Source organism: Micropterus dolomieu, linkage group LG03 (genome assembly GCF_021292245.1).
Source record: "Micropterus dolomieu isolate WLL.071019.BEF.003 ecotype Adirondacks linkage group LG03, ASM2129224v1, whole genome shotgun sequence".
NCBI classification, from domain to species: Eukaryota; Metazoa; Chordata; class Actinopteri; order Centrarchiformes; family Centrarchidae; genus Micropterus; species Micropterus dolomieu.
The window spans coordinates 13,376,912-13,402,302 of NC_060152.1; the positions used below are offsets into that span (position 1 = coordinate 13,376,912).

General features: G+C 39.2%; 5 protein-coding genes across 8 annotated transcripts; 1 reads left to right on the forward strand and 4 right to left on the reverse strand.

The window, feature by feature from the left end:
- Positions 1 to 8: 8 nt before the first annotated feature.
- On the reverse strand, positions 9 to 4,266 carry ing4 (inhibitor of growth family, member 4). Of its 3 annotated transcripts, none has more exons than XM_046044765.1 (8): positions 4,166 to 4,266; positions 3,640 to 3,711; positions 2,816 to 2,982; positions 2,574 to 2,688; positions 2,144 to 2,255; positions 1,882 to 2,026; positions 548 to 609; positions 9 to 408 (listed from the first exon to the last, which is right to left on the reverse strand). In XM_046044765.1, the coding sequence occupies exons 1-8, from the start codon at positions 4,200 to 4,202 to the stop codon at positions 369 to 371; spliced, it is 750 nt and encodes a 249-aa protein (XP_045900721.1). In that variant the 5' UTR covers positions 4,203 to 4,266; the 3' UTR covers positions 9 to 368. The 3 variants fall into 3 exon arrangements, with proteins under 3 accessions (XP_045900721.1, XP_045900722.1, XP_045900723.1); XM_046044766.1 differs by lacking the exon at positions 4,166 to 4,266 and adding an exon at positions 3,940 to 3,994; XM_046044767.1 differs by lacking the exon at positions 4,166 to 4,266 and adding an exon at positions 3,956 to 3,974.
- Positions 4,267 to 4,802: 536 nt separating this feature from the next.
- nop2 (NOP2 nucleolar protein homolog (yeast)) lies at positions 4,803 to 12,072 on the reverse strand. The gene is made up of 16 exons (XM_046046049.1): positions 11,954 to 12,072; positions 10,571 to 10,698; positions 10,388 to 10,430; positions 10,243 to 10,307; positions 9,604 to 9,950; positions 9,082 to 9,313; positions 8,775 to 8,974; positions 8,287 to 8,376; positions 7,934 to 8,021; positions 7,666 to 7,806; positions 6,534 to 6,673; positions 6,351 to 6,440; positions 6,122 to 6,244; positions 5,884 to 5,981; positions 5,662 to 5,798; positions 4,803 to 5,566 (listed from the first exon to the last, which is right to left on the reverse strand). Exons 2-16 carry the CDS (start codon positions 10,674 to 10,676, stop codon positions 5,130 to 5,132), a joined length of 2,337 nt encoding a protein of 778 aa, XP_045902005.1. The 5' UTR covers positions 10,677 to 10,698; positions 11,954 to 12,072; the 3' UTR covers positions 4,803 to 5,129.
- Positions 12,073 to 12,694: 622 nt separating this feature from the next.
- On the forward strand, positions 12,695 to 15,757 carry emg1 (EMG1 N1-specific pseudouridine methyltransferase). Its single transcript, XM_046045925.1, has 5 exons — positions 12,695 to 12,896; positions 13,047 to 13,148; positions 14,385 to 14,526; positions 14,654 to 14,859; positions 15,303 to 15,757. Exons 1-5 carry the CDS (start codon positions 12,747 to 12,749, stop codon positions 15,414 to 15,416), a joined length of 714 nt encoding a protein of 237 aa, XP_045901881.1. The 5' UTR covers positions 12,695 to 12,746; the 3' UTR covers positions 15,417 to 15,757.
- Positions 15,758 to 15,944: 187 nt separating this feature from the next.
- LOC123968893 (histone H1-like) lies at positions 15,945 to 18,073 on the reverse strand. The gene is made up of 3 exons (XM_046045923.1): positions 17,737 to 18,073; positions 16,931 to 17,223; positions 15,945 to 16,569 (listed from the first exon to the last, which is right to left on the reverse strand). Exons 1-3 carry the CDS (start codon positions 17,975 to 17,977, stop codon positions 16,003 to 16,005), a joined length of 1,101 nt encoding a protein of 366 aa, XP_045901879.1. The 5' UTR covers positions 17,978 to 18,073; the 3' UTR covers positions 15,945 to 16,002.
- Positions 18,074 to 18,233: 160 nt separating this feature from the next.
- Positions 18,234 to 24,951, reverse strand: kel (Kell metallo-endopeptidase (Kell blood group)). 2 transcript variants are annotated; one of them, XM_046045164.1, is made up of 19 exons: positions 24,882 to 24,898; positions 24,603 to 24,648; positions 23,326 to 23,635; positions 22,940 to 23,230; positions 22,306 to 22,427; positions 21,374 to 21,532; positions 21,193 to 21,264; positions 20,891 to 21,079; positions 20,639 to 20,799; positions 20,421 to 20,538; positions 20,230 to 20,325; positions 20,043 to 20,141; positions 19,882 to 19,959; positions 19,550 to 19,656; positions 19,381 to 19,470; positions 19,215 to 19,282; positions 18,931 to 19,091; positions 18,764 to 18,853; positions 18,234 to 18,676 (listed from the first exon to the last, which is right to left on the reverse strand). In XM_046045164.1, exons 2-19 carry the CDS (start codon positions 24,621 to 24,623, stop codon positions 18,530 to 18,532), a joined length of 2,379 nt encoding a protein of 792 aa, XP_045901120.1. In that variant the 5' UTR covers positions 24,624 to 24,648; positions 24,882 to 24,898; the 3' UTR covers positions 18,234 to 18,529. The 2 variants fall into 2 exon arrangements, with proteins under 2 accessions (XP_045901120.1, XP_045901119.1); XM_046045163.1 differs by lacking the exon at positions 24,603 to 24,648 and having other exon boundaries at positions 24,882 to 24,951.
- Positions 24,952 to 25,391: the final 440 nt, after the last annotated feature.

A 25,391-nucleotide genomic window follows, 5' to 3' on the forward strand; every position in this document is an offset into this window, starting at 1 on the left:
CCATTAGGGGCAGTTGTAGTGTTTATTATTCACTCGTAAAAAAAAAATTATAATAAAAAAAGTCATAATAAGAGCACCAAAGGTAACTTTAAAAAAAATAAAAATAAAAAAATTATTGTTAACCGTTTAAAAAAAAAATCAATATTTAAATACATTTGTAACCACTTCGCTCCTTCTCTCTCACACACACACACACACACACACACACACTGCATCATACCCAGGCAAATTACATAAACCAAAAGAAAAAGCACCAAACGTTAAGGAAGATGAGAAACAAAAAATTCTAGTAACTAATGAAGAAATATTCTTCTAATTTTCATCATCTGATCATTGTCCACATTTTGTTCCAGGTAAACCAGCTGTTTTTATTTTCTCTTTCTGTCTTGAGAGCATCGTGGACAATACCTGCATGGCATAGATAAAAAAAACAGCAAAAACATTTAGTTGACTCATGTGACTGAGAAATAATTTACACTTTTACTGATTGCACACACACATTGAATATAGGGTAGTACATCACAACCTCAATCAATGAGTTTCTTACCATTTGCCTCTTGGTTTGGTTGTCAGGCCCACACATGCAAAATGGAACCACTCAATGGAGCACTGGAGTAAAAGCAAAAAGCGATAATGCACCTTTAGTATTCCTGCAGATGGAGCACTTAGTCCAGACAAAACCGTTCAAAATATGTAATCAAAAAACAAAATCATTCTTTTCAAGGACAGACATCACAAACTGTACATCTAGTGTGGCATCAGCTAATTAATTACTTGCTGTCATCTGTGACCTTACCTACAGAGGAAGAGGCACAAGACTGCAGGCCTCCTAAACCTCTTTGTGGTTAGCATCTAGTAAATATGTCTAAGGGAGAGGGTGTACATGTACTCTATGTACAAAAACTGATTATTGATATATAACATTATTAAAATGTCTATTTAAAAAAAAAAATCATTCTTCTTCTTCCATAGTCTTAAAGTCGGCACCATAAAGGTATCTTGTTGTTGACCTTTGTGATGGCATTTAATGTTAATGTGATTTATAAATACACACATAAAATCATTGTTTGTGACAGGCCATTCACATTAAAGGTCTCATGAAATTAATAAAAGCATTTTCTGTGTTCTTAGATGAATTGTTTTAAATTCTTTATAAGCGAAATGTCACAAAAAGGGCATTTTAGCACATATTTATACCAAAACTTCACCTTTCCTCTTTCTGTAACATGTTATCATTTTGCCTATGAATTGCTGTCTTGGAAATGAAAAATCCCTTAAGACATAATATGACTTTAAATCAATGCAACTAACCTGCAGAAGGAAAAACAAGTACAAAATCCACAAGGTACAAAACTACATATAAAACCATAAACACATTCTAGTTTGTACAAATGCCAATGTGTTCACTATAATATTCAATATTGTTTCTAATTATTGTCTTTACTACATAAATGTTATTTGTATTTTATTATACATCTTCTTTGTGATATATATATATATATATATATTTGTCTTGTTCACTTATATTTGCAATGCACCATGTGCACCATGTTGTGAGCTTTCGTGACTTTTCTCCTCTTTTATTCCGTCAGTTCACAACATCAGTAACAGCTTTTCCACTTCGTCCTTCTCCACCTCTTCTGTGCAACTGATTTATCATTATTTACCCACAAAACCAAAATAAAGAGCAATGTCAGTGACCTTTTTGTAGCGTTTATCTCATGTAATTTTAAATTCTCAAATCGAATCCCTCACAATATTAGGACCCACCTAAAAATCAAGTTTATTGCAGGAACATATAAAATGATGTGAGTAAATTACAATCCAAAAAGCACAACATGTGAACCCCGACTGACGCTGGGGCCATAACACAAAACTCACATCAGTGTTGTCACAGCCAATCATCTCGCCATAAGAGACCTGATGGCACAGACAGTAGGTGGGTTCGTTGGGGTCCACTGGCATGTCCAGAACATCAGATGGGTGCACATTCCCAAAGTTGGTGGTAGGGCTGCTGAATTCTCCTCTGATGATGTGGAGAAAGAATTGCAAGTGAGAATGGGAGTCAGATCATAAAACTACCTTCAAACATTAAAAGTAAACACTTGGACTTCATAAGCTGGAAAGTAGATACACAACGTACGGCTGAAGGAGTTTGACTTTCTTCTGGGCACTCTTGGGACTGCCATCTTCATCTGAACTCTTCACTTTAGATCTTGTTTTAGCAGTCTTCTTTTCCTTTTGTCGGGACTCAACTGGAATTACACAAAGGCAAGTTTATTTGTGTAGCACATTTCAATGACGAGTCAATTGAAAGTGCTTTACATAAAAGCAACATAGGGAAATAAAAAAAACACATTTAATTACAATTTTTTAAAATGTTTATTTTATTCAGTATACCTATATGTTCACCCATAATTCGGGCGGTTTTGTGGAATCCTCATCATATTATTTCTGCACAATTTCTATAATGGGCGATGAATTATCAGGCTTTTGACCTACCATTGTTTTGCTTTTTTGATTTCCCACCTCTCAAAAGAAAAACATATGAAGCAAATATTACGGACACACACCTTTCTTCCCCTTACTAGATGTGGAATCATAGTCCGTGCTCTCAATCTGCTTTTCCTTCAGGTCAGCCTCAAACCGAGCCAGATCTGTGTCAAGACGTCTGATGTGTTTATCGACCTGCAGAAAATACAACTTCAGCAGACTGACTGTGGTGCATTTTTCATTTACAATCAGCACAGTGGTTTAATTGATTGTCCAGGTTATCCCACTCATATTACAGATTAATATTTAATAAGATACTCACCATCTCATAGGTCTGCATGGCCAGTTGCACCTTATCATCTCCAAACTCCTTGCATTTACTGTAAGACTGCTGAATCTGCCTCAGTATGGACAGCTTTTGCTCAGAGGAAAGAGTCCTGGCATTGGCTGTGTACTCTTTAGCCAGAGAGTCTATCTGTCCTTTCAGATCTGAAAGAGAGACAAGGAGTAAACCTCTAAAACACTGTAACTGTTAAGTCAATGTTACCAATGTGATAAAAAGTCAAGGTGTACAACGAATGTGTCTCAAATATACACAAAATAGTTACAATGACAATATACTTAACAGGAAAGAGCTAGGATACTGGCTACAATATTTTGTCAATTTAAAAATCACTCAAAATTTATTACCACAAGGCTATTCTTTAGAAATGTTTACAAACTGTTAGGAGGTACACTGCACTAGTAGTCTGATACAGATCAGTGGTTCCCAAACATTTTGGCTTGTGAACTCTTCAGTTGATTGAATTTACTTGAGACCCCACATCACATTAGGGCGTTGCTGTGGACATTTGCAAGCAGTTCGATCAAAGACTGACTCTACAGTCCTGAAATGTTTCATTTGAAGGATGAGTGGCCTGAAGAAGTCAAATTAACGTTATGCAGTATTTCACAAGATAAAGGCAAACATTAGAGAAGAAAAAACACATATCGTTTTGTATACCCTCAGACTTCCCTTGGGATCCTTTTCGAGGAACCACTGCATAAATCACACTGTTTAAAGATGAGACATACACCTGGCGTGGTGTGCAGAGGACATCATGATCATTTAAATTACACACTAACTAAACAGTTCATTGTTCTCACCCTCTGTGCGTTGATCTAGATCCCTCATCAAATTGAAGTTTCTCTGCAACTCGAAGGGCAAGTTTTCTATGCCTGGGGGGGGGGACAAACAGTTTACTCCCACTTTCAGTTAAATCAACATGAAAACACAGTAATGATGCAAGCAGGACAGCTAGCTTAATCATATGCGCTAGAGGATGCTCCGGCTGCCATTAAGGATAGCGCTTAAACTAGCATTCACAAGTACTGCAGTAAAGGTGCACAAACACTATTAACTCTTGCTTGTTAAGTGAATTTAAAGTAGGTTAGCACGGCCGGTACAGTATGTATGCTTAACGATCTGAAACAGCATCCTTTCTTCGCTACGGTGCAATCTCCCAGCAAATAGACTGCGCCTAAATCCGCTGACCGTTGAAAACGGTTAAAGCGGTCGGTTCCGCTCACGGGTCAGCCAGGAGCTGTATTACACAACTAAACACCAAGTATAAAACCAGTTAACCAGGTTGAAATATTGTTAACATGTTAAAACGCACAACAAACAGCTTACTGTCCAAATAATGCTCCAAATACATCCCCGCCGCCATCTTAGAAAATGTAAACAACACAGCTTCCGGTGCAAAATGGACCAGTCTAATTGGTTGTTTCCACAGTCTTGACAGCACTAGCAGACTTTCCAGTGCAAATTCCCATCTAAACTTATATTTATTTTCAAGTAAAAACTCATGCCCTTAAAGATTTACAGAGATTTACTAGATAAATCTAATTATTCATTCAGATTACTCAAAATTGAAATTTAAGACATTTCTTATTACATTCTGACTTATAACAATGAATCATTTAAAGTGTATGGTCAAAAGGATTAGATGAAATTGTGAATTTTTCAATTCACAAGAGGACTAGTTGGAACAAAATATTCCATATAGCCTACCTTCAGCGTAGTGCTCCTAATTTCAATTGACATACATTTACATGTTAAAAAAATAGTTACTAGTCAAAATTCAATAGATATCTGAATCTGGAAGTATGACTAATTAAAACTAAATTAACAAGTCAAAATATATTTCAAATGGTGATTAGAGTTGGTCAAGTAAAAGCTATTAGATGCTAGAAGTGTTTCCATAGCTGGCTTGAAAGACACCTAAAAGACAAATTAAGAATCCCACTGATGAATGAGGAATCAAGCATGTGATGAGAAAAAGCATCTTAAAAGATTTATTATGTTTCACAGATTTATGGAAGCTGTTGCACCCTGCTATTAAATCAAAAGACAAACATAATGAATATTCTGTAATACAAATAAAAAAAGGGAGACCCCAACTTCAGTGAGAACATCATAAAGTTCATTTGTACATGGGCATTACAATAATATGACACATACAGTATAGCTGCTCTGGAATGACAATAGAGCACACCAATCTGAATACTCGTTTGCTGAAGGGAGGTGATCTGGGTCCGTAAGGAAGCTCTACAAAGCTCTTACGTAATCTAGTAGTTTATCACACTCTACACCATCATTCTGCTTCTTGTTTTTCCAACATGTGCTTCAACTTTCGGAATTTATTCTTTCCTATTCTGTTCTTTGCCATGTTGGGTGTTTTTGTCTTTTTGCCCTGCTTCTTCTCAAATCTGCTCCCTTCCTTTTTGTCAGCCTTGGATGCTTTAGTTTCATCAGCTGTATTCACTGCGGGTTTCTTGGCCTTTGCCCCTTTCACAGTCTCTCCATCTATCTTGGCGACCTTTGCCTTTTTTGGTCCAGCTGGTAAGTCCTTTTTGCCTTTTGGCTTGATGTTTGGTACCGTCTTGGCTGCTGTTCCGTTGGCTCGGGGATTTTTCTTTAAGTCGCCTGCCTTGCCCGGGACAATCTTCTTTGTCTTGACACTTTTGGATGGTTTCTCTTCAGGGGAGTCTGTAACAACTGTCGCCTCAGAAGCATCTGCGTTTTCTTCTTCTAAATAAATAGCACAGCACAGAAGATGAGTTCATGTTAAACAAGGTAGCTATCATGATGAAAGCTGGTATGGGGCTCATAAGAGAGAGTGTTACCTTTTCCTGCTGGTGCAGTTGGAATTACATTGGAGAATTTCTTCAGCTTGGCCACAAAAAACCCATCCATGTTGTGGGAATGAGGGTAAAATCGCCGAGTCAGTTTCAGAGAAGGATGAAATCTACGTTCTTTGAACCTAAAAAAAATAATAATAATAATTTTAGAGTTTACAATCAGAGTACTTTTTCTTGGTGAAAAAATACATTAATCACCTTATTTACCTGGTGAAGCCTTCCTTGCCAAAGTCATGTCCAGTGGGAACTAATTTGACATTCCTTTTCTTTAAAGCGTAGTCCACCACCCATTCATTTTCCTCCACCTGGTAGAATACATTTTGATCAATACCCAAGACTTTCTGCTACTTCAGACCCTACTCAAACAACACATAATCCTAAGAATGAATGTAGAAGACATGAAACAAAACAACATTTTTTAATTAGTTGCATATCGGACACATACCATTATTGAACATGTGCAGTAGACCAGATATCCTCCCGTAGGGGACTCAGCATTGACAGAGTCAATGGCCGATAGAATCAGTTCTTTCTGCAAGTGAGCAGAGCGATGGATGTCTGCCTCGTCCTATCAGGAAATTGGAGGGTGGAGGGGAAAAAAGTATTAAACACTATTTAAAACCCAAAGTATGTATCTATACGAATGTGTACGTAAACAGTGAATGGTGTTTTACCTTACTGGTCTTCACTGCTGGATCTTTAGCGATGACTCCTGTGCCTGAGCACGGAGCATCAAGCAGCACTCTATCAAACCCACCCATTACCTGTAGGCAACATTTCAGCAGTCAGTACACTAAAACTCTAGAATAAATGTAAACCACAGAGATAATGTCCTTCTACAGATGTATGAATGTTACCTTTGGGAACTGCCTTCCATCGTAGTTGCAGACGACAGTGTTTGTAACCCCTAGACGGTGGATGTTGCCCACCACACTCTTCAGTCTTTCAGCGTTGGCGTCATTAGCAACGATCACCCCTGTATTCCTCATCAGCTGAGCTAAGGGTGGAACGTTCACATATATTGTTAATTAGATTTAATTTGCATCTGAGAAAACTATTTATTTTTGCATTTGCCTTAATATGCGTTGGTCTACATTACAACTGAAACAAGGAGTCAATAAATCGCTTAAGGCTCGTGCAGACTACATAATCGCCGTGCCGTTCACACTACACAACTTGCCGTCTTGTGACGGGAGTCTTGAAGTCGTTGTGGCGTTCACACTACGTGAGGTGTCAGGGGGTCACACACTACACTAGCTGCAAACGACTCCAAACCACATTTTGTCAAGAAAACACAGGAAATTTCAAACGGGAAATGACGCGAACCTATGCACGGAACAGCTGTTTGTTATTATAAAGATAGCAATTAAAAAGACAGAGGATATGGGTGAAATAATAGATTAGCACACGCAAGTAGCAGTGATCGTCTGAGCTACAGAGGGGAGTAAAAAGTGTTTTGCGGTGAAAAAGTAGCTGCCTGCTCTGCCAGCTGCCTGCTCTCATTGGCTGGATGTGGAGTCGGCTGACTCTTCCAGATATTTGGCATGCTAGATATATGGCTGGCGTTTGCAATGTGTCAGCAATGCATCAGGGAGCTGATTTGATGCGTCGTCCTGATCACAGCCTGACGGTCGCTGAGCTTGCCGACTGGCAAATCAGGCTTTAGCCCATCCACGAAAAATGTATCAGCAGTTATTTTGCTATTTAAAAAATGTCAATTCACTACTTCAAGATTTTCTTTAGAATATATTTGGGTTTTGGACTGTTGGTTGGATAAAACAAGGAATTTTAAATAAGTTATGTCTGCATCCGGTAAATTATAATTGCCATTTTTCAAGACAAAAACAATCTATTAATTGAGAAAATGATCAGCAGATGAATTGATAATTAAAATAATCATTAGTTGCAGCTCTAGTCTAGTTTACACAGTTTCAAACACCTCATAAAATGACTAACTTTTACACAAAGTATAACTGCAGCACATCTTACCAATATAGGTGGTCTTGCCTCCTGGAGCTGAGCTCATGTCCAACACTAACTCTCCCTCCTGTGGAGAGAGCGCCATAACTGGCAGAAAACTGGAGGCTCCTTGCAGCATGTACTGACCAGACAGATACTCTGGGGTTGCACCTGTTTTCAAATATGGAAAGAATTACAGTTAAAAAGGTTGTGTGGTTCGAGTCTGCCTCAGATATTATACAATAAATATCTTTAATAGCTCAAGTCAGGTCGTTGACGTGAATGTACTGAAACTCACCTACAGGTACTGAGGAGTCATAGATGACCAAACCTACTTTAGACCATTTCCCCAGTGGATCAAGGTTCACTCCTCTGTTGATCAAGGCCTAAACAAGGAATAACACATATTGATCCATTTACATTTGTAGCTCAAATCGTCGTTTTGTCTGACCATTCTTTATATGTCTGACCTATATGCCCTGCAACTTTTTTGCTACTAAACTGTAGATTTTATCAAACTCATATTTTTAATGAGTTATTTCCTTGATGTTGCTAAATTCTGGAAACAAACACTAATTTAGCTTTTTAGTGAGTTGAAATTCTATGAAGCATATTTGAAAATTGACATTTGAAAATACTGTAATTGGTTACCTGTGCAAGGTCCCGCCTCCTTGTTTTCAGTGTGTTGGTCCGAATAGTGACAGGTCTCTGAATTTCATTGGCCTCAAGGAAATCGACCAACTGTGAGCAAGAAAGAAAAATAAAAATAAACATCAATGTTTTGTTTTCACACAGTCATTTTTTTTGTCATTTAACTCAACACAATCTCAATCAGGTCTTTACAAAAGCCACATGCTCAAACTACAGTGGAAACAGCTCGTAGTGATCAGTTACAATGACCAACTGCTTATATGGATCAAAAAGCTTGAGACAGATCATCAATCATTACTTTATATTCATGTAATATATATTAGATAGTAATCTGCATTAGAAAGAAAAAGAAAACAAATAGTTATAATAATCATCTGCTTATAGTGATCAATTTGATCCAGACAGACATGATCACTATAAGAGGATTGCACTGTAATGCAAGTCTGCACTTCAAATCAGTACTATAGGCACAAAGACAAATAACCCACTTCTGAAAGAGGGAAGATGTCCATTAATTTCTCAATGAGGAAGATGTTGTAGCTGTAATAAGTACAGAGATCCTTCTTCAGGAGAGAGAGGTACTCTGCTCTCTCTTTCCCTTCTTCCCTTTTTGCTGAGAAATTACAAAGGACATCAATGTTGTCCTTTATTCTCTGATGGATCGTCTTCAGGTCTAGAGGCAGGACACCTGAAAATGCAGTTAAAAAAAAAAGATTTAGACTTCTTGCAAAACACTAACGTTCGCTGATTTAAAAGTGAGCAATCTTGTTAGAAACAAAACTGAATGTCGCTCACCTTCCTTCGCACTTTCCTCTGCCCCAGGTAGCCTAAATTCATCCACATCATCTATGTTGGTTTGTACTGTGTCTTCTTCATCCATGTCAGCATCCGATTTCTTTTCCTCATCATCTTCGTTGTCATCATCGTCGTTTTCTTCTTCATCATCGTCGTCATCTTCATCACTCCCAAGAGCCATGGTTTCCTTCAGCTTTTTCGCTTTCTTTGCTGCACGTTCGATAGGAAGAAGCTAAAAACAAGGAGTCACAGAATTATAATAACTTTATATTTACCACATTAACCACCCTTAAACTTTGAAAGATACACCCCATGATTCTGTTACAACTTCCAATGGCACTGTTTTAACGCATCAAAAGTGAATGGGATTTTAAGTCTCTATAACAAAATCAGTGCAAATTCTCATCAAAATGCAAATTTCAACATTTGAATCACAACTTTAGTCAACTTTCCAGTCTTAACTACAGAAAACACAACAAAGTGGTGGTTGGCAAATAGTTACAGCAGAATCATTTCACTTACTTCCTCTCCATCACTTTCTTCTTTAGCTGCTTCCTCACCACTGCTGTCATCAACTGTACCATAGTCATCAACCATTTCTTCATCATCATCATCATCCTCCTCCTCCTCCTCCTCCTCCTCCTCCTCCTCCTCCTCCTCCTCCTCCTCTTCTTCTTTCACTGCTAATTTAGAACCCTTCTTTCCTTGGTCTTTTCCTCCCTTCTTCTGCTGTTGCTGCTGCTGCTCATCCTCGTCATCCTCCTCTTCCTCCCAGTGCTCATCATCACTGTCATCCTCACTTTCGGGTTCATCAATTTTGCGCTTCCTCTTTGCGGGTATCAACCATTTACTGTTCTCGTCAGTGAACCCTTTTGAAAAAAAGAAACGGACAATGAATACTATGAAATTGTTCTCTATTTAAAACTTTTGTTGTTCCCTTAAAAAACAAACCAGACCCTGCAAATGGTTTTACAAACAACAGATTTCTTTACAGAGCCTCGAAAAAAAACACCCACAGATCACCACATATCTTTTACAGTTGCAAGTCAAATACATACATATCCTTAAATTCGATGTAGCTGCTGGATAGTAATTATCTACACTTGTGTATACAGAAAAAAAAAAAAATCACAACCACATTCACCTCACTGACGTAGTTACCTTTCTTGGGCTGTTCCACAGCAGAATCTTTAGGCTTTTTCAAAATTTGGACTCTTTTTGCAGCTCTGTAAAATGACAATGAATGAATGAGCAACTTAGAAACAAGTAATATTATTTCATGTTATGTAATCAGTCAACCTCTTACCTTTTCCTGGATCTACTGGACATGCGTTTTGGTCCCGTTTCCTCTGCAAACAGAAAATAAACACTTTGACTAACCAGCCACAATGATGCAAGATAAAGTGGTTGTTGCTAAACTTAACAGCATAGATTTCTAGACTGAACGTGTGTCTTTATAAATAGCTGATATAAAGGGAACAATAATCACCATCATTTATAAACTTGGCCAGCTCTGTCTCTGCTCCTTTCTGCTTCCTGGATTTTTTCCCAGGCCCTCTCTTCACCTTATTGGTGGGATCCAACTTCCGACCCATGACTCCAAGCTACACAAACACCCTGAAAAGCAGAGGAAAATTATGTTTCATCCTTTCAAAGCCTGTGCAAAATGGCAATATCAATGTTTATGAACAGAGGTGACTGGGACTCATTTGGCCAGAAGCAGGAAACTGCAGAACTTCATATCAGGGAGGATCGGGTGAACCGTTAAACGTTACATATACCTACGCATTCGCATACCCCCTGAACCAACTGGGCCTGCAGATCATTTGTGCTAACTAGTATTGAATTGCTGAATAAACTGTGAAACAAAAGGTAATTGAACCTCTGGGTGAGAGGATGCTGCACTGTCTTATAATATGCATTATACTGATGTTTTGGTATCGTAGGCTAGTTGTCTGTTGGTTTGGTGATTGCTTTATGGTGCACTATGAATTTCTGAAAGGACTGATAACTCTATCCATCAATCAAAGTAACAGTATGTTGTAAATTCCACAACATTCCTTAAACATTATCCTCATTTAACTAAATTATGGCTTAACCTGACCAATCACTATGTAAATCGCTTATCGCTATGTAAATACACTGTTGAAAAAGTGTTTGAGCAACCTACATGCATTTTGATTAGATCTCAATCAATGTAACTTAAATCAATTGTAAAAATGCACAAACAAAAATAAATAAAAGTGAGCCATGTGTTTAGAAAAACTGACTCGGATATGACTTAGATCTTAATTCCTGTAATAAGACAACTGTCTTAAAACTGTTTTTCTTAACAAATTGGTAAATAAAAATTGTACTGCGAGTCCCATTACTGTCTTAGAGAGTCCCTATAATAATTCCATATACACAAGTTTGTTTGGTAGAAGACTCTTGGTAGTGATTAGAGGGAAGTAGATATCAGCTCCTGACTAACAGTTAATCAAAGATTGTCAAGAAGAGAAACTAGCAAAAAAGTCAGCACTGTCTTATTTAAATGGTGATCAAGAGCGAGGCCACAAAAGCAGTCTCACACATTACTCTCAGTTCACCATAGCTACATATATTCACTTGTACTTTCTGCTAGTTTATTGGTTTTTCATATGCATTCAAATTACATTGCAGGAGACTTATTTACCCTAAACATTAATTAACGCGTTCAAACGCTTTGGCAGTTACAGAGTAATGACAGCATAAGCTGCTAGGACCATTTTTACACAGAACATAAACTCAACTCCGCATGTCGTGTTTCCAGACAAGTCTAAGACCTCGTTTATGAACACTGTCTGAATAAGTCTTTCCTACTCAGCTCAGTAACAAGTCTTCACATACTCACCGATTAATATGTCCCTTTTTTGCCTTACTTCTGTTTGCACTGTGTACAGTAAAATGCCCACACGTGAATTTTACTTCAACACGTTGTAGAAGGAGATCCGGCGCAGAGAAATGACGGAGGGATTGTTGCGTGCACGCGCACACAAAATGACCGTTAAGGAGACAGTTTTTTTTATTATTATTGTCCATAAATGTAATTATCTACATTAAAATGCGCAACATCAAGAACTTACTAGTTACTAGCCCTCCCACTCCTTCTCTTTTTAAAAAGAAAAAAATCTTTATTAGCAAAGACAATAAACAAGGATTAATAGTTGATTAATACAAATACAGACATGAACAGATCCAGGCAGCGTTTCCATACACAAACATTAAACATTATTTATTTATTTATTATGTGTACTGCTCAGTTTTCTTTTCAAATACTATAAATAAAGATTTAAAGTGACTAAATTTGGCTTTGTGGCTCATCCCAAAAGAAATCTGAAGAAATTCAGAATAATTCAAGTTTTTCTTATTGTTCCGTAGCTGGGTAACTAAAATTATTTAGTTGTTGAACCATTTTTTATAAAACAAAGATTTGTTCTTGTATGTAATGTGCCAATTAATCCAGATGAATCATCTATGTGGGGTGAAATTAGGTTTGTAAATTAACGACCAAGCTAAGAACATTTGTTTGTGGAAATCAGATAAGATTAAAAGGGAAGTTTCTCTAATTTGAACAATGCCCCCACTCATGAACGCGCACTTTTGCCGTGGCGTACACATTCTGCGACGGTCCATCCGAAGGCATCATGGCGGCTCCTAATGGGAAGAAGCGTGGTCTTGAACATTTGGACGAATATGAACCAAAACCGGCCAAACACCTCCGCAGCCTGCACGACCGTATGGCAGAGAGGAGACTAGTTGTTATTCTAGAGGGGGCTTCGTTAGAAACAGTGAAGGTAAAGCGTCAGGGTTGTGTTTGAGTGTTGTTTTGGCTTAGCCCCTAGCTGCTACAAGTGGAAGTGACATCAGAAGCCATACCTTTAAATTGGGGGTAAATATTACAATAGATGTTGTAACCTCCGTTTTTCATGTTTTGTATTCTCCAGGTCGGAAAAACCTTTGAGCTGTTAAACTGTGACCAACACAAAAATATCATCGTCAAAAGTGGAAGGAATCCGGGACATATAAGACCAGATATCGCACATCAGGTAAGCGCTCGTGATAGAATAGTGTTCATAACTGCATTAATCACGTATGTCTGTAACGACCTGTAATTGAAGTGGACTGCCATTTCGTTTCAGTAAATTATTATTTGAACCAGTGAAAAGACTGAAACTTGAGCAGAGATCCAGAGGTCTAGAATGAGGACAGTCAGCTACCTCCTGTAATCCTAAGAACGAGACCTGAAATGTAGAGTCTCACTGATATACTGGCATCATGGTCGATTTTAGCTTATCACAGATATTTTGGTATTGGCGTATATGTCAGACAAAAATGAACAAGACATGGCAATCGTGCACTTGTGTGATATATTATAGAAACTGTGTCACCATTACATAGTTTGTCCACCAGAGAACAATGACAAGTTTATTTAATAACACTATTTAAGGGATCCTTGTAAAAATATGTATTTATTATTTGTGTTTATGTTAAAAACACATATTGGCTGACATGTCCTTAGCAAGTTTTTTTTAAAACTAGCTCAATATAGATAACCTCAAAAGTCCAGTGTTGTTCGCCCTTTACTAAAAATATTGCATTGGAAGTCATTCTTGAGACCTGTAGAGACTTAAAATTTTCATGGTGCTGGTGGGTTAATGTGTTAGAGATGTAACAATTTGTTATAATGCCAAATTGTATGTTTTCAATGTATATCAGGTCTTTAAAGCAATAGCGGTATCATTAGTTTTACTACCAGTATTTGTCCAGTTGCATACCTTTTGTTTTGTTTTTGCCTTATTTGTCATTGCATAAAAAGACAAACTAACAAAATAATAGTAGCAGTGATGTCTGAAAATTGAAGTTAAATACCACGTGCTTATTATAGTGTATATTTTTATGATGATGATGGGATTTAAATGAAAATTGTATATTTGGTAATTTATGTTACGACCCAGCTCGTTAAGGTAAGGCAGTAACAAGTGATTTGGGATTGAAATGAAGGTGGTAAAGGACAACTGAATTCCGGTTAAAGTCAAAGCGAACAGCAACCAGGAAGTAGGTGGTCCCAGCTCCAGAGGAACCAATCCTTGACAGGGACTTGCACAGCTAGGATTTGCATGACAGTCAGAAGCACTCAGGAACACAACAATGACTTTAAGGCATCCCGCGGCGGCCGTAACACTGTGCATTGTGTTTTTCTTATTTAAAGTTTTCAAGACATTGCCGTGATAAAGGGCCGTATAAATGACTTTTAACTTTGGTATCTTATTTCCGTTTACCAGTGTCTGCTCATGTTGATGGACAGTCCACTGAACAGGGCAGGCCTGTTGCAGGTTTACGTCCACACAGAGAAAAATGCTTTAATAGAGATCAACCCACAGACCCGCATCCCAAGAACCTTCACTCGCTTCTGTGGCCTCATGGGTAAATGACCAAAGTTGGATGTTTTCTGTGGATAAATGACATATATGTTAAGTTGAACTTTGTATAGGCAAAGTACAGAGAAGTACAAGCTCCTAATCGTTCTTTTTTCCACCCCTTCCATTTTTAGTTCAGCTGCTGCACAAGCTAAGTGTCAGGGCTGCTGATGGTCCCCAAAGGCTTCTGAAGATGATTAAAAATCCAGTGTCTGACCACCTGCCTCCTGGCTGCCCACGCATAGCCACCTCCTTCTCTGCTGGAGAGGCTGTCTGCCCCCGGACTTTAGTGCCAGAGGGACCGGCTGCAGTGGTGATTGGAGCGTTTGCACATGGAGCGGTGAGAAATGGCTCTAGATGGTAGCTGATTCACTGCTTTAGGGGACCAGTGTGTAGGATTTAGTGGTATCTAGCGGTGACTGAATACCCCCACCCCCTTTCCAAGCATGCAGCCTTCAGGTAACGTAAAAAAAAAGCATGAAAGGCCATCTCTAGAGCCAGTGTTTAGTTTGTCCATTCTGGGTTGGTGTAGAAACATGGTAGTGCAACACTGCAGGCTGCATTGGAAGAAAGCTCACTCCCTATGTAGTTCATATCTACATAGGGAGCAAGGCTTCATTCTAAGCAAATGAAAACACAACAATGCTTAGTTTCAGGTGATTATACACTAATGACATAACATAATTATGAGTATTATATTCCATTTCTGCCTATACATCCCCCTAAATCCTATGCACTGGTCCTGTGTCAAATATCTGTCACTGATATGTTTGTCCTCATTAGGTGAATGTGGACTACACAGAGAAGACCGTGTCCATCAGTAACTACCCCCTCTCTGCAGCACTGACCTGTGCCAAGATGTGCTCTGCCTTCGAAGAAGTGTGGGGTGTCCTGTGACAGTCAGTCAGTCAGTGAACTACTGAGGTTGACCCGGCAGTGACAGTAGAGTACATGGACATTTTGTAATGGACTCGGAATGGATATGACACAAACGTTGGGATGAAAGTCTATTTCTACAGTGATGCCGTGTGGACTACAGACATGTATCCTGTTATACACTGTATGTGTATACTTGTTTGATGGCATTGGGCCACCATGCGGAGCATACATAGGTTTCTGTACCCAGTGTTCCCTTTTCATGTAGAAGCATGGCTGTTTTTTATACCATTATCAATTGTACCAATTACGGAGTTTTGGATTATCAGTCAAAGCAGTTACATTAAAATATGACAAAATAATGAGTTATTTTGTTTCATGTAGTCTGAGAAGAGTTCACAGAAGGAAATGAGATGCACGGTGGAGACTAAAAATATTATGAGATGATAAATTATTTTTATTAATTATTTATTAATTTCCCTGAGAATGTAGAATCTAAGTGTAAAAAGACATTTTCAATACAGCTAAATCAAAAGAAAATCAATACAATTTCATGTTGCTAGAGAGGTTTATTACGGCTCACCATAAATTAATCCAAATACTAACTCTAATAGTATGCTCTTCTCCTGGCAACCTGACGCAGCTGTCTTGTTTTAGGAAGCCTCCGTCTTGGTGGCTGTCTTTTCCGGGAAGATTTATACGGATGTTGGTTTTGCTTTCGTTGACGTCTTTGAGCCTTCCTTGGTGCCTTGCGAACCTGTGCTGCCTGGTTAGTTGCAGACCCGCGTTTCTTCCCTGCTGGCTTTGGCGATTTTCTTGCTTTGGGTGTCTTCATTCTTGGTTTGTGCGATTTGGCTGCTGGTTTATGTGTTTTGGGTGTTTGTTTATTTGATTTGGCTGCAGGTTTATTAGTCTTAGCTGTTTGTTTGTACGATTTGGCTGATGGTTTACGAGTCTTGGCTGTTAGTTTGTTTGATTTGGCTGCTGCTGCTCTGCAAGGCTTGCTTTTTGGTTTTTGTGTTTTGCCTTTTGTTTTTGGACTCTTTCTGGCTTGTCTCTGTAGCTTTTCTGCTCCTTTGGGGGAATTGCTGGCTGTTTTACTCCGCCTCAGATCCCCTTTTTGTTCCGGGGATTTCACACTTCTTGTCCTTACTCGCTTTGTGTCTTTTTGTTTCTGGTTTATGTAGAAAATAAAGGATTGAAAATTACAGGCAATTTTAGATTATTGTTGATAAGACAAACCTGTTGTCTCTAACTTGCACATTGAATTGTAGAAGTCAGGTCAACACTGACATGGGGAAGAAGGAAGAAAGGTGCTACTGCTCTCAGTAGATTTAAACTTTGTTATTCTACTATATATATATATATATATATATATATATATATAATGTGTTCTACTTTTGGCCACATACCAACTAACTATATGTATAACACAGAATATAAGTATACAGAGAATTGCAGCAGCAGTGTTGTATGACCCCTTAACTAAGCCCAGGAAAACATGTTACTAAATTATATAGGCTAGGTTATTTTACCTTATTGTTGAGTCTGAATGACACATTTCTTGTAGTTTGTACAAGTGTCTTGTTGTTAATCAGCCTGTTCGTCACCACGTTCACCTGCCTGCTGTTCTTGGTGACATCGTAGCCTCCAGCAGCCAGCGTCTGCTTGAGCTCTGCCATAGTGATGCCACCTTGATTTTTGTACTGAGAAACCACACTGAGGATGAGCGGGGAGACATGAGGTGAGGCTTGCTTTGCAGTGTTGGTCTTGGGTGCATTCTCTGCCTCAGTTTGAATCTGAAGCTTGAAAAGGCGAACAGGAGTCGCTGAGAGATCAGAGAAGAGAAGGTTGTGTTACATTTCCAAAAAATAAAGTAAATCAAATAAAGGATATAAGAATACAGAATTTGTGTCTTGTTCCAAGGACCTAACGTTAATTCAAGTCATGGCTTTTCTCATATGATACATGTAAGTTAAATAGTCACTGAATAGGATAACATTGAAATATTAATGTAACGTTAACTATATTTGATTTGATATACTTCAAACGCTGTGTATTTTTTCTTAATTCCTTTATTTGTCTTAATTGAGAAAAGATTTCGGTCTAAAATCTCCCAAACACACCCATCTGCATTATGAAGTGATCATAACTTATGGGTCCCCCCAGTTTTGTTTTCTCCCCCAAGCTAGCTTAAATATTGGCTTTGAAATACTTGAAACAAGATAAACTGTGCATTTGTGAACTCTTAACGCGAACTTGAAGTGCCCTTAAGTTTGAAAATTGATTTGATTAGATAGCTACATTTAAGTTAGCTGAAAGCGCAGTAGCCGTTACTCACATGGCAGAGAAAGCTTTCCTGTTACCGTGGGATTCTCCTGGTCCTGGATGGCTCGCTTCAGTAGTCGGCCCAAACGCTTGGCTCCTGCCTTTCCAAGACCTTTCCCAGTCTGAGTTTTAGTAGGTCTCATTATTTGTTTAATCACCTTCAAATGTGTATTTTCTTTTGCTTTAATGTTGATATTAGCATTTCCCTGTGCGGCCCTGGGTGAGGCCTTTTCGGCTTTGACTTTCCTTCGCATTTTTGCTGTTTGTTAGCCTATTTCATATTTCAGACAGAAACGTGAAACCCCCCCAGCTGATTGATGGGAAGTTTAAAAGCCACAAATGGTCACTTTTACTTTTGTGAATTTAAAAACAAAACAGTTCTTTAGTTGCTATGTAACTGCTGGTCCAGAACCTAAGAGACCAAACCAAACTATAAGTTAGCTCATTTAAAAGTAATCGTTTTTTTTTTTTTTACCTTCGCAGTATATAAAGTGAAATATGAAGTCAAAATAGTTGTTAAAATGTTTATTTTATTTACACAAATACTTAAGATCTTGTGCAATCTACGGAAATGCAAGCATGTCTTAACAATAACTACAAAAAAATGTCAGTGTTTTCTTGGCTTTTTACATACTGGTGGTACTCCCACCATACTTATCTGTTATATAACCAATCTTTATTCAAACAACAGTTTGTCAACATCCACAGTGTGCTTAATTTATACAGCACCAAGTAGATGGTTTGCCAGACAATCAATAATAATCAGTAACTACAAAAACAACCCACTGGTCTTCAGAGGAGTGCTGTCAGCATGCCTGTAATGGATGCTGCTGGGTTTTATTGAAGCACTGTAGGCTTGTAGGGCACAGGTCAGATTTAGCACAAATGACTGTAATCAAGAAGGAGGGCTCCAAGGGCATAAGTTCCCGGTATGGGTCTGAGTCACAGTTAACCTAGAAAAGAATAGATTAAAAGACATGGGATCAGAAGTTGAGAGGCAAAGAGATAAAAGTTGAAACCTAATAATAGAAGCACAGTACCTGAGAAAAAGATGTGAGAAACAGACGAGTGTGCGACAGTCCTGACATGGAAGTGTCACTCGGGTGGTTCTTTAGAGTCTGATGGTAAGCCTGAGGAGCAAAATATGGATGTATAAGCTTAATGTTGTCGTGCACACAGAGGCTGAAGGCTGAAGATGGCTGCTCACCTGCAGTGCTATCTGCAATGCAGAATACTGCACCCACACCTCCTGCAGCTGCGATGCTGAGAGAGAAGACACTCCATCTCGGCCTGTTTTTTCTGTCACAGTGAGGTAGTGAGCCCACACACATTCCCCCACAGAATGCACTGTCTCACTCTGAGCGTAAACTACACCACAACACAGAGAATGATATAATGCATTAAACAGTAGGATTAAGGTAATGTACTTAAATGTTAAACATGATGTCAATCACAATTTGTAAGTGAGGGACAAATGTGAGTCTCTCTTACTGTCCGGCAGAATCAGATGGAGGAGATCTTTGGCGATAAGGAAACCCATTACACCATAATTCATTGCCCTGTTAAAAAATAAAAATAAAGCATGCACTATAATGTTCAATGGTAGCTCTAATATGAAAAACCATAACAATTATTTTAAAATCACTGTACACTTTACCTAGGATAGGTAGGATGGAAGTGTGAAGGGACAAACATCCCCATGGGAAAGAGGAGCTCATCACCCAGGAGAAAAGGTGTGACAGACAAACTAAAAGAAAATGAGAAAAGATTAAGTGTTCATAACATTCATATTTCCCGTACTTTTAAGAACAGAGACAGACACTTACACATCAGGCTCCTCAGTCAGCTCAGTCAAGAGTTGACTACGTCTCTTTTGCCATAAGGACAGTAGCTGGACGTAGTTGGAGAAGAAGCTACTTGTGCTGACTGTCACCTGGAAACATACAGGTATTAGAGTCAGCGGTGTTCTTTGTTTTCAGCTATACTTTCCTTAGCTGTTGCAAATAAAGACCACATCCATTAAAGGGGTGGACTCCTCAGTTTCGGAAAGTATTAGACAAAAAGTTGAGGGTTAAACTCACTGGGAAAAGAGGATTAACTAGGGCATCAAATATTTCTACACCTACTCTGTTAGAGCCAATGGAGGTCTGTAATGTACCTTGGAAAAAAGCAGGTCAAGCTCAGCCTCACTAGAAATCTCTTTCGTTGTCCAAAGTCTCGGAATTAAAGACTGAACCTGGAGGAAGACAAGCCTTTATTTATATCAAAATGCAGTTCAAAAAGACAAAATACAATAACATTTCTTGCTTCACATGTTACCTTTTTCATGACAAACTGGATAGACTTCTGATCTGTCCACTTGAGTTCATTTAATTTCGACTTGAAGGAGGAAAAGATATTTTGAATAATCTCCTCTGCCTGTTGAACAATAAATACACTCCATATCAGCCTTATAAATTCACTGCTTTATTAATCATGTACCCAAATCCCCATAATTTGTACTTACCTCTCTGTGTGCTGTCCTTTCATTGAGAAGTTCTCTAAGAACTAAGTCAAATCCTCTCTCGGTCTCTAACACACAGTGTTTCCAGCGAGGGGCTATCTGGTAAAGAGGTCCATAATGAAGATGTGACTCAACAAACCAACACATAGGTGTCATCTTTTCGAAAAAGTACAGTGAACACAGTGTTGACTCACCCCTTCAGTGTTACCCAGAGCCACAGACAAATTCTTCGCTGTTTCAGAAAACTTGGAGTCTAGAGCAGGCATTAGGGTGTGCAGCAGATTGAGGACCATGTAAGTATGAAGGGGGGCACTGAGAGTGGAATCAAATGTGGCAACACAAGGTGAAAAAAGACAAAAATCAGAAGTCAATGCATATTTGATTGTGGGTTGTTTTGTGTCACTTACATTACCTGGTGCTCAGCTCATGCCTGTCCAGCCATTTGCCAATGATGCGGGACATTTGCACAATGTAGGGTAAGTTATGCAGAAGGACATGATCATCGGCAATGAGGGGCAAGGGATGGAAAGCAGCCTGCAGACAGCCCAACCAATCAATAGCAGGGGCCTGGCTCTATTGGCATAATCACATAAAAAAAAATAATTATTACATCGGATTTAGACACTTTGTTTTAATAGCAACTATGATAGTCCCCCTCCGGTACCTGTAGCTCTTTGATGGTCATGCGCTGAAAGAGCTGCCTTTTTGACAGGCGATAGTCCAGAGGTGCAGAAGCCACAGCGAGCTCAGAGGACAGAGAGATGAACATGCCCACATGTCTCATACGGGTGCTGGGCGGGGCGCCCAACAGGGCCAGGTAACTATAACATGATGCCAAGAAGGGACGTAGCGTCTGGATGTAAAGAGACAGGAGAATGATAAAGGAATGCATTAGTGGCATGGATGAGTATTGTATTCATTAAAAGATATTTCTTCAATCAATAGAGGTCTGGCTAAGTCATCCACCTGAGTTTTAGCTTCAGACTTCTGTGTCTTGCTGTTCCATTCAATCGGGATCAATAGATCTGGCTGGTCAATCTGTTGACAAAAAGGAGACTTGGGTTAAAGCAATAACAAAGCCTACTTTTCATTGGCAGTGCTCCCACCAGCATGTTATGATCTACAAATTATCCTAATGGGTACTGGCCTGTATGTATCTTTTAGTTGTTCCCTGGGCAATTTCATTTGGGTCTTTGCCCACATAGAGGTTAAAGAATGGAAAGGTGGTGTAGTCTCTCATCAGCAGGCTAAGGGTGGAGTTGAAGTCAGTCTGATTCCACTGGCCTGATACTGCCCAGCCTCCCAACTGCATACAGAGAGAGATAGAGACAGACGTTAAACTTTAAAAACGGATTAAGAGAGTGGGCCACAGATATTAAAATGAAAAGAACAACTTTCAACATGTGTCCTTAAAAAAAATGCATCGCCAATCTGACACAATCAGCAACAAAAATGTGACATTCTGGTTTAAAGTATCTTTGTCAAGCAGGAAAAACAAGTGCTAGCCCCACTTGAGCTAATGTCAACATGCTAACATACTGATTATACCTGCTAAACATCAGCATGTTAGCTTTGCCCATTCAGGACCCTTTTACAGGGTTCTCCTTTGAAAACGAATAAACTAACCCTTACAAAGTCGGCTAAGTTTTAGCATTGGCATTAGCTTTCACTAGCTTGCTGTAGCTGATATAATCTGGTAGAGATGGTCAGTAGTATACTGTTTATACAATACAAGCATCTTCAGCAATTAGGAATAAACACAAAGTACAGCTGTGGTTGATGGGAACGGCATTAGTTTTAGCAGCAATGTGGTAATAAACCAAAGTGTTGGACAAATTGGAATTTTGACCTGATGATGGCACTAGAGGAAAGGTTAAGCAAAAGTGATTACAGTTCATTCTGAGGGCGGCATGACTGTATAGTAAATTTCATGGCAATCCATCAAACAGTTATGCTGTGTATAATTAATTCCCCCCAACCTATAAAGACAGATGATAAGGGAACATTGCATTTGAGAACCTTTATTTTGGGATTTATCTGCCAACTGACCACATTTGTAACGGCATAGCATTATCTCACTTTCTGGATGAGTGTGAGGAAGGGCTCTGCTCCAGCAGTGTCTATGGATTTGGTGTCCAAACAGGAATGGTAGAATCCTTTGGTCTTCTGCACTGCTGTACTACCTGGTCTGTCGTTTGATTCTGATTCAAGAAAAACACAATTCAGACAATACATTGATATAACATACACTCTCTTGTACAGAAATATAATTTGATAAAGAAATACAGTACAGAATGGTGAAGAGGTCTGCAAGCCCATTGGGACCTGACAAGTCCTGAAACACTGATTCGAGCTGGGCTCTGACCTTTTTTTCTCTTTTTTTGGTTAGAACAGGCTCTGGTCAGACTCATTTAGCATTATTTTTATGTTTCTCTGTAATGTACAGTCGGTATTAATATTTGTGGGTATAATTGTCAGTGGCCTTGGTAGTTATGTTTGAGGCCTATAATACTGTAAATGTACCTCTTAGTAGCGTGTGTACATGTGTTTGTTTGCGTGTATCAGAGAGAACTTAAAGTGATAGTGGTGTCAGGCTCAGGATAAAAAATTGCAGACTTTGTGGGGCTGGAGCCAGGCTAGGGCTGGAGTTTTTGGCCTGTGCAGGGCTCTAGAGTGGTGCACATCAGAAGACATTTTGGTTGCAGACTCCTACCTAAAATCTCCTTGAGATACTGCAGCAGCACCGTTTTTCTATCCACTATTTTCTGCTCTATCAGTCCTCTGTCTTGACTTTGTCCTCTCCTCTCTGGCCACTCGGCCTTTTCCTTCTGGTTCTGTGGATGTCCAGGGATGCCCTGACCTCTTTGTCTCCCTCCACTGTCTGGTGAAAGTCTGTCAGAGCCACATGTGAACAAGAAGTAATCACAGGGCTGCTTGAAGGGATCAGCAGACATGGACAGACGGGTCGAGGCCCACTGACAGGCCGGGGAGAGACATGGAGTCTCTATAGGAGAGAGTGAAAGGAGAGTTAGACAAAATGGCACATTCTGAATTTATTTTGTCATGTTGTTGTGCCGTTGTATTTCTCTGGAGGCCTACCAGTGCCTGCCTGGTTATTGCTCCTAGTTTGAAGATTCTGATGAATATAGTAAATGATTCCCAGAATGGCGCCACATAAAGATAACCCAAAAAGAAATAAAAGAAGCAGCCTTCGATGGTTTATCCAGACTGGCTTTACTTGGTGCTGGTGCTCGGGGTTAGACTCTGACAGCTGTAGCTCAGGCTGGATCTGCGTTTGTTGATGGGTTTCAGGAGTATCCCGGCTGGGAAGTGGCAGCTGCAACAGAGGTGGAGGCTGAAGCCGCCTCTCAGGTTCTGGCTGTGACGATGGTTGGATTGAAAGCTGAGGCTGGAAGTGAGCAAGTGAAACAAAAATGAAACTGGGTCAACTAAAATACTTTAACATTTTTGGAAATACATATTTTTACACAGTTGCTCTCATAGTGTTTTCTAAAAGTAGGAAAATTGAAATTTACACAATTTGATGTTGACAATCCAGGATGAGCATTCATACAAGCCCATTGCAGAAATTTTGTGTGGCTGAGTGTTTTTTATTAATCATTTATCATTTGACGCCTTAGATTTGTCTTTCAACCCCTAGGGGGTCCACATCCCCAGGTTGGGAGCTACTGATGTAGCCCATTTACCCTTTACTTAGTGACTGTCATACATACATATTTAACATCAGGCTATGTCGTCATAAATCATCACATAAACATTGCAATTGATAAGCCATGTAAAAAGTGGGAATGTCCCATCACAGCTCTTTAGTAGACCTGGGCCCACAACACTTCCACAAGACTCAACAGTGATTCCTTGGATCCCAGAACCCCCTGACCACCCATCTCTCCCCAAACACATCTATTGTTAACATCTGATCACAACTTGAGTAATTTACACACGCTCTGAACAAGAGGCTTCTCAATATTTCTTAAAAGAACCACTGGGGAATTTCTGTTTTCTCTGCTTTCAGCAACAAACACTGCTGCCTTGTAAGAACACACTCAGTTCAGAGACTAAATTTTGCCATCAGACATTTACAAGAGCTGCCACATAATAAGAAAGTTATTACAAAGTGAATAGTCATGTGTTTCAAACCATTGCACTAGCATAAACAGCATAACTATATACTTCAATATCTCCAGTGATATATGATTTATTATTCTATTACTTTACAGTAAAATCATACTGCATGTTCAGGATTCGATACTTTTCTACATAGTCGATAGAGATTTGGATTAGTGAGCCCACACAAAAACACAACACCTCACATGCGTGTAGACAAGTGAAATAATGTTGATATCATTCTTACTGACCAGCAGCTTGTCTGTGTACATCAAGTTTTCTGTCTTGTGCTGAAAACTAGAAAATGCTGATTTATTTTATTTATCTTGGCATCCAGCATTGTAGGCAACACAATTTAGGCATTGTACAGACTGTACTCCAAAACCAGAAAATTTGAATAATGGAATTTCCCAGCAGCACAGATGGCTCTGCTCCAGTTTCCAGAAACAAAAACACATTAGCCTCATTGCCATGTGAACATAGTAAACATAACAACATAGTCAACTTTGTCTTTTTGGAAAAGATCCTACCTCAAGGTCTATAGGAGTTTCACTCATTCTTAGTGTATGGATATCTTGCTCTGCGTTTCTCCAGCGTGTTGCATCCTCTGTTTTTTACATTTGATGTTTCACATGTGTTCCCTCCTCCTGGTGTCCCTCCGTCAAACAGCTGTCATCGCAGCTCTATCTCTTTTCATCACTCACTTCTCTCCTCATCTGAGACACTGATAAAACAACTCTGCAGGCTACGTCTTGCTCTCCTCTCCAGTACACAGATAATCAAGCAAAGACTATGGTTCTTCTCTGGGACTCGCATTTGGACGTTTTGTGGTTTGTGAACCCACTTAGAAACTAAACATCCAGACCTTAACTTGTGTTTTCACCATCCCTCATGTCGGTCTACCGTTTCAAAGGCTTGAGAACAGAAGGCTGGGACTGGCAAGTGAAGGCCAACGACTTGCTTTTGCTTATACATTGTTACATTAAATTGAATGAGGGCTAGCACTTCCTGGAAAGTAAACACTCTTAGATGCACATGCA